Here is an 8,353-nt window from a genome sequence, read left to right on the forward strand (position 1 = left end):
TCTTTCAAAAAAAAGCTGATGCAAACTAGTCAAACAACCATTTGATTAAAAAAGATCATGAATTCTGAACCTTTTCATCCAATGATCAAATAAAATGGACTAAAAATTAAACTCAAATGCATTCTCCACAAACTCCCCCCAATATAATATTAACAGTTTTCTGTTATTTCAAAAATAGAAGTTATCTACTTGACTCTCTGGAAAGGACTCTTGTCTTTTTAAAAATTATATTACCAGCGACAGAAAATGAACTAAATATCTATAATTATCAGTTTAATTGTTGGAAACCTCTGACCTTGTGTTCTCAGACTTAATGAAAAATACGAAAACCAAATCTATTTTCAAGTATTTTCGAATTAAGTACTCCAATGAGTAAATAACGTCTTCAGCAGGCTTAACTAACAGAGTTTCAAGTCAAACAAGAAGAAACAAAACAGAACTATCTATTATCTGCGTATTCAGCCACAGGTACAAAAAGTGATGGCTTCTGCCCTATATTGGGAGATTTTTTTTCCCCAAAACCAAAAGTACACTTTACTGGAAAATGTAGGTCGAATGAGTCTAGGGAATATTAAGAAAGAATATTAAGAAAGGAAGAAAGAAAGAATATTAAGAAAGAAAGAAAGAAACTTAGGAAGCCAGAAGTCCCTTTCTAATTTATTTTCAGATCAATCCACACAGCTTCTAAGTACTTCTTTAAAGTGCGACTGGAGTTCGAGTCCCACACTTATCAAAATCAGGAACGAAACGAATGAGCTTCTGCTCCTAGTGGTGCACCACGAAGGCCTCTAAGACACGAGGTGGGAAGAAATGGCTCGGCCTTTGCCCCCAGTCTTGATAGACCAGGAGGCCGGAGCACAGACCGGTCTCAAAGCCGAGTCCGAGAACCCCGGCTTAGCCAAGATGGGGCGGGAGCGGCGGGGGGGCGCGCGCGCACGCGGCTTTCCCGCCTCCCGCAGCTGGGTCAGCCCAGCCGCCCGGCCCCCGCCCAAACGTTCCCTTTACAGTCCCCCACTCCACTCGGGAACCTCCTCACCTCACGAGCTTCATCCTAGCTACGCCGTCACCCTTTAGGCCCGGTGGAGTACAGAACCAGGTAGCAAAGGAACGCTAGACTGAGAGTATGAATGGCCGGAAACACCTCCTCCAAGGGCTCTGGACGTAGAGAACGCGCGGAGCGCTGGGGACGCACGGCGGAAACGGGCCGCGCTCCCTTCCGGTCGCGAGAGCGCAATTGCGGCCCCTTGCGGCTGGAGGTGTGCCATGCGACTGCTGAGGGCGTGGAGAGTTGGTCCGGAAGAAAAATGCAAGAGGGAGATTTGAAATGATTGCATCTAATTAGTAAGTAGGTCGTCATCACGCTTCCGCACGGCGAGGTGAGGAAGCGCCAAATATGCTTTCCTCAATGAAGGAGCAGTTCTGAAAGAAGCCTGAAGGACTATGAAATTCTGCTTCAATACCAGGAACCTTCGAATGTCTTAAAGTGCCTGAAAACAAACACACAGACACAAACGCTCACACACACATACATACACAATATAGCTGATTCTTTTCACTTTGAATTCTGATCTCCAAGACAAACTTTGGTATCTTCATCTTAATATCTCAGCAACATTTAACAGAACTACTTCCTTTAAGAAACGCCTTCGTGGGACCAGCAGTTAGCGTAATGGCTATGTCGCTGGACTCCCACGTAGTCGACCGTGGTCTAAACTCACGCCGGGTGCGTGTGCGTTCGTGTCCAAGACTCCAAGAGGAGAATGGAGGAGAAGGGATTGCGGCATGGCCATCCCTCCTGGGGGGTGATTTCTCACTTTCTCTCTCCCTCTCTCTCTCTGGTCAAATTAAGAAAAAAAAAAAGATGAATAAATAAAATAAATACCTAAAAACAAAAGAAACACCTTCTTTGGGCTGGCAGGTAGATGTGGTGGTTAAGGTGCTAGACTCCCACATGGCTGACTGTGGTTTGAGTCCTAGATCTGGCAGCTTGCTTTCTCACTCTCCTTCTCTGTCTCTCTAATAATAAATTAAATAAATTAAATAAATAGCTTTTGGAAAAGAAAAGAGGGACCAGCAGTTGGCGTAATGACTATGTCGCTGGATTCCCACATAGTGGAATGCGGTTCCAGTCCCGGACCCGGTGACTTAAACTCACACCAGGCACATGTGTGTGTGCCCAAGATCTGGAGAGGAGAGAAGATTGGAGGAGAAGGGATTGCTGCGTGGCCATCCCCCCTGGGGGGTGATTTCTCGCTTTCTTCTCTATCTCCATCTTTCTGGCAAGCGCTCATGCCCTATATGAAAACTTCTCAAAAAAAAAAAGAAACAAAAGAAATGTCCTCCGCTGGCTGCCAAGATGCCAAGCATTCCTGATTTTCTTCTTCTATACTTTGTAGGTCTTCTTGCTTCATATCTGTTTATGGAAACACTGTATATTGTAGTGCTTTGGGTTGGCTTACAGATGCCTGTCAAATTTTACTTATTTATTTATTTATTTATTGTAAAGATACCCATTTAATTTTTTAGAACTATTTATTTATTGGGCCTGTGCGTGGCATGGTGGTTAAAGGTGCTGGATTACCACCTGACCGACTGCAGTTCAAGTCTCAGACCTGGCAGCTTGCTTTGTCACTTTCTCTCTTTCTGATCTCTAATTTAAAAATAACAAATGTGGGAACGAGTAGTTAGCGTAATGGCTATGTCGCTGGACTCCCACGTAGTTGACCGCGGTTCGCGTCCCAGACCCGGTGGCTTAAAATTCACGCCAGGTGCATGTGCGTGCATGCCCAAGATTCCGAGAGGAGAATGGAGAAGGGATTGCGGCGTGACCATCCCCCCTGGGGGGTGATTTCTCGCTTTCTGTCTCTCTGTCTCTCTGTCTCTCTCTGTCTGGCTAGCGCACGCGCCCTATAGCAAAAACCTCTCCAAAAAAAAAAAAGAATTTAGTTAGCAAATAGAAACTGTTGTCCTTAGCTATAGTTCTTTTGAGCCCTAAATGCAGCCAGCTCTTTGTTAAAACAGCCACTGTAACTCCATCTTGGGTAAAGACATCTTGGGCCTTATACTGTAACTATATATCCCAAGCTTATCTCCTACCTCAACACCACCTGCTGACCACAAGCCTTCCATTGATGAAGATACCTGTCATACGTGGACCACAATTCCAGTAACAAGGCTGTAATGGACATTTTGTGTGCTGCCTTCCAACATCTATCCTCCTCTCCTCCCCAAGGTCCCTAATATTATTTTGGTGATCCATGTAGTACCTGACTCTACCCTTTATACTAATGATCAAATTCATTATTTGTTCACCAGTGGGTTTGAGATCTAAGATGACCCAGTTAGAATTTTGCCTGTCTTTTTTGGATGTGAATGGAGAGGTAGTAGCCCCTTGATCATGGAAATGACTGAACTCTGTAAAAATACTTTAATAGATTTATTCAGAGCCAAATTTTTGAGTGACTGTGGTCTGAGAACACAATCTCTGGTAACCCTGAAAAGGTGTGTGTGTGTTGGGGGGGGGGTTAGATACAGCAGCTCTTTGATGTAGTTCTGAGATCTGAAGAACCAGCAAGACTGAATCAGCACATGAAGTTTTCATATTAACCTGGCTGAAAAGGCAGAAGAGGGACCAGCAGGTGGCATGGTGGTTAAGGCGGCTGGACTCCCAGATGGGTGACTGTGGTTCAAGTCCCAGATCTGGCAGTTTGTTTTTGTCACTTTCCTTCTCTCTCTCTCTGTCTCTTTCTAGTCAACTTCAAAAAAACCCCAAAAAACAACAAAACAAAACAAAACAAAAAAACAGAAAAAAGAAACAATAACAATGAATAAAATTAAATAAAAGTAATTATTTAAAAGGAAAAGGCTGAACATATAGAAGTGGGGGCTTATGGTTATAAGTGGGATAGAAATTCCTAGGTTAGGAGACCAGCAGTTAGTGTAATGGCTATGTTGCTGAACTCCCATGTAGTCGATCGCGGCTCGAGTCCCAGGCCTGGTGGCTTAAACTCACGGCGGGCGTGTGTGTGTGCACGCCCAAGATCCTGAGAGGATAATGGAAGAGAAGGGATTGCGATGTGGCCATCCCCCCTGGGGGGTGATTTTTCGCTTTCTGTCTCTTTGTCTCTGTCTCTCTGGTGAGTGCATGTGCCCTATAGCAAAAACCTCTTACAAAAAAAAAAGAAATTCCTAGGTTAGCTCAAGTCTGTCTCAAAAAAAAAAAAAAAAAAAAAAACCCTCAAAGTCAGCAGAAAAGAATGTCTATGTTTAAATTTAACACAGATAATATGGCTATGCTGTACATACCGTGCCAGTCAGAATGTCGTATCTCACAGCCACTGGACCAAAGCAGTCTGTTTAGCAAGATTAACTGCTTATTAACTGGCTGATTCTTCCTAGGCCTCTAAGAAAATCTTAGGACAATGGAGTCAGTTTAATGCCTCACCCTGTAGCTATTGGAATTTTCGTCAGTACCAAATGGAGTACTAATCTCAGGACAGAGAGTTGTGAAAAAGATAATACCCATGACAACATTAATGAGCCTCTAGATCAAAACCTTGCCCAAGGCCAGCAGGTGGCATGGAGGTTAAGGCAAGTGGATCTCATATGGTCAACTGCTCCGGTTTGAGTCCTGGTCCTGGAAGCTTGACAGACATACCAGAACATGCCAGGTACATGTGTGCACACATGTGTGTGTGCGAGGAGAATGAAGAAGAAGGGATTGCATATGTGCCCATTCTTTCCAGAACCGCGGTTCAAGTCTCGGACCCGGTGGCTTAAACTCATGCCGGGCATATGTGTGTGTGTGTGTGTGTGCCCAAGATCCTGAGTATATTAAAGTATACATATATTCCTGCTTCAGGAATATGATCTACTTCATTAAAAAAAAGAATTGTGTCTATTCTATACACTGCAGCAGCCTAGTATCTGAATAGTGCCTTGCTCATAATAGGACCTCAATAAACATTTGTGAAATAACCCAGTGTCTTCCTGACAACAATGTGTGTTCCATGAGAAAGGAGACCTTGTGTCATTCATTGTGGTATCCCTGGTTTCAGAGTACTCCTCCTTATAGCCCTCAAGGCCTTCTTACCCTTTACCTCTTTCTTTTTTTTAGTTGTTTTGCCATAGGGCATATGTATTTACCAGAGACAAACAGAGAGAGACAGAGAGGGAAAGTGAGAAATCACCAACCAAGGGAGATGGTCGCGTGCAATCCCTTCTCCTTTATTTCCTCTTGGGATTTTGGATATGCTTGCACATGTGCACAGCATGATTTTCAAGCTGCCAAGTCTGGTACTCAAACCATGGTCGACCATGTGAGAACCCACTGCCTTAACCACTGGCCCCTACCCTTTACCTCATAATTCTGCTTCTCTTACCATCTCCTTTTCCCTTGATAGTTAAGAATATTAGAGGTTTTTTTTTCTTCTAAGTTTATTTATTTCATGAGAGTAACAAAGAAGAAAGCATCCTCAACAAGGTCTTCTACCACAATCTCCCCTCCCCTCAGTCTTCCCAGCCAGCCCGTATCAGGGGTGTGTGCTGGGCATATGCAGGTGGATCAGGGAACTGAATTTGTAATCTTCCATATGGATCCAACATCACTGGAGCAAAACATGACTACTGCACCACCAGGCTGGCCAGGAATGGCTGAGTTCTTGCAGTTCACCGAGTTCACTTTCCTTTCCAGACTTTTGTACATGCAGTTCTTTAATTTGGCTAACAGCTACTCATCCCCCACTCAAGTCTGTGAGGCCAGCATTATTACTCGTATGTATTAGTGGTGAGTCTTCCAGATGGCAAAGTGAAATGTCACTGTCAGCTGATTCAAACCACATTGCTATGTTCTTTCTGTTTTTATTTCCTAGCTTGACATTTTTTAGAATTTTTATTGTCTCACAGCATAACATTTTCAAGTAAAATCAACAAGAGTGTAATGACAATGTAAAGTCCTTTATTTGCTGCTAGCAGGAGGGTCAGTCTGAAAGTAGATTGTCCTCTGTGAGTTGGCAGATCTTTCATATATTTCAGGCATTTCAAATGGTTGATCACAAAAAAGAAAAGGAACAAAGCAATGGTATTATGATGTGTGAGAAAATGCAACTTTTCCAATATTAGTTTTTAGAAGTTGGTGTCCTAATGTTAAGCAAATGCAGAAAAGTACATTCTGCACATTATAATCAGCAAGGAAAATAAGCAATTTAAGCAAGTCCAGAGATTACAGTCACAGTTTAGGGTTTAGCAAGAGAACTTAAAGGAGGGAGTTAATATTTTTGGAGTAGGGGATGTGAAAAAGACACTCACCATTTATTGAACCATAATGTTGAGCACCAAGATGCATTATCTGGGTCATTGCATTTGTTTCTAGCATGGGCATGTGACAAAGCTGAACCAATCAGAGCTTTCCCTCAGGACTTTGTCAGGAGCTCTTAAGAATGAAGGCTGCTTTACTTTTTATTGGAATGAGTTTACTGTGAGTTTGTATAACCTCTGCCGAGAGAGCCCAGTTGAGAATGAAGCTAATATAGATGAAAGATGAGCTAAATAAGGTACAGTGTCCCACTAACACTGGCTGAGCCTTAGGTTCAGGATGGCCTGGCCCTATAGCTTCCAGTTATGCTAACAATAAAGTGCTTTCAAAAAAATTGTGCTTATATTAGTTCTTTTTTCTTCCATTTTCCTGTGTGTGTGTGTGTGTGTGTGTGTGTGTGTGTGTACTTGCTGGAAAGAGAGGGAGAAAGTGAAAAAGCACTCCCCATAGGGCATGGTCATGCTGCAATCCCTTCTCCCCCATTTCTCTTTCTTTTCTGTGTTTTGGTCATGCATGCACACGTGCCTGGCATGTTTTTTAAGCTGCCAGGTCTGGGATGAACAACAAAGTCAGCCATGTGGAATCCAACCACTTGAACCACCAGACCACTGGCTGGCCTGCTTATAATAAAGTTGGATTTCAGTCACTTACAAACTAAAAAGACCTGATTAATATTTGCACTCACCAGGGAGAGAGAGAGAGAGAGAGAGAGAGAGAGAGAGAGAGAGATCACCTCCCAAGGAGGATGGCTATGCCACAATCTCTTCTTTTCTATTCTCTCAAGATTTTGGCATGCGCACACATGTGCAAGCCACCGGATCCCAGGCTCAAACCTTGCAGTTGGCCATGTGGAATCCTGACATCTTGCTGGCCTTGATTTTTTTATTTTTTTATTTTTAAGGTTTTTGCCTTAGGGTGTATGGACTCTTTGGAGAGAGACAAAGACAGTGAGAAGGAAAGAGAAATCAGCCCCTGGGAGGATGGCCATGCTGCAATCCCTTCTCTTCTATTCTCCTGGGATTTTGGGTGTGCATGTGTGCGCGTGCGCACACACACACACACACAACACACACACACCCGGCATGAGTTTCAGGCCACCAGGTCTGGACTTGAATCATGGTTGGCCATGTTGGAGTCCAGCGCTTTAACCACTGTACCATCTGCTGGCCCCCTGAAGGCTTTACTTTTTTCTAAAAAAGAGCAAAAATTCAGTAAAAGAAGAAATTTATTCAGTCGATCATGATGATTTTTTTAGTGGACAAATAAATGAACCAAATTTCAAATCTCATAGATGTACTGCTCTAAAAGAAAATTATTGGTAAAAGGCAAAACAAATTTTGTCAAACTTGTTATTATAGAATGACTAAGATTTAAAGGACCAGCAGATGGCATAATGGTCATGTCGTCAGACTCCCACATGGTCGACTACAGTTCGAGTTCTGGACCCAGTGGGTTCAAACTCACACTGTGCGTGTATGCGTGCATGCCCAAAATTCCTGAGAGGAGAATGGAGGAGAAGAGATTGCTGCATGACTGTCCCCCAGGGGGTTGATTTCTTGCTTTCTGTATGTTGTCTGTCTCTCTCTGGTGAGTGCACGCACCCTATAGCAAAAATCTCTCTAAAGAAAAAGATAATTAAACTACAAACTGAGATTCTTCTATTAATAAATCAGAAGTGAAAAAAAACTTTGAAAATGGTAAAAAAGTAATGTGCAAAAAGTTAATTCCTCCCATACAATCAAGGTATTTTTGGGGCTGGCAGGTGGTATGATTGTTAAAGGTGCTGAATTCCCACATGGCCGACTGTGGTTCAAGTCCTGGACCTGGCAGCGTGCTTTCTCATTTTCTCTCTCTCTCACTCTGTCCCTCTCTGGTCAAATTAAAATAAATAAATAAAGTAAAATAAAAATTTGTTTTTTGAGAGGTTTTTGCTATAGGGTGCGTGCGCTCCTCAGACAGACAGAGAGAGACATAGAGACAGAAAGTGAGAAATCACCCCCCAGGGGGGATGGTCACACCACAATCCCTTCTCCTCCATTC

General features: G+C 43.1%; 1 protein-coding gene across 1 annotated transcript in view; it reads right to left on the bottom strand.

Moving 5' to 3' along the window:
• The window catches only part of SNRPD1 (small nuclear ribonucleoprotein D1 polypeptide), a 21,012-nt gene extending 19,820 nt beyond the window's left edge, over window positions 1–1,192 (bottom strand). The window contains exon 1 of the mRNA XM_006151597.3: window positions 1,037–1,192. Within this exon, the coding sequence (XP_006151659.1) occupies window positions 1,037–1,050 (14 nt within the window). The 5' untranslated portion in view covers window positions 1,051–1,192. The remainder of the gene's footprint in view (window positions 1–1,036) is intronic.
• Between the last annotated feature and the right edge of the window lie 7,161 nt (window positions 1,193–8,353).

This window comes from Tupaia chinensis, unplaced genomic scaffold, assembly GCF_000334495.1.
Source record: "Tupaia chinensis unplaced genomic scaffold, TupChi_1.0 Scaffold000320_2, whole genome shotgun sequence".
Taxonomy (NCBI): Eukaryota; Metazoa; Chordata; class Mammalia; order Scandentia; family Tupaiidae; genus Tupaia; species Tupaia belangeri.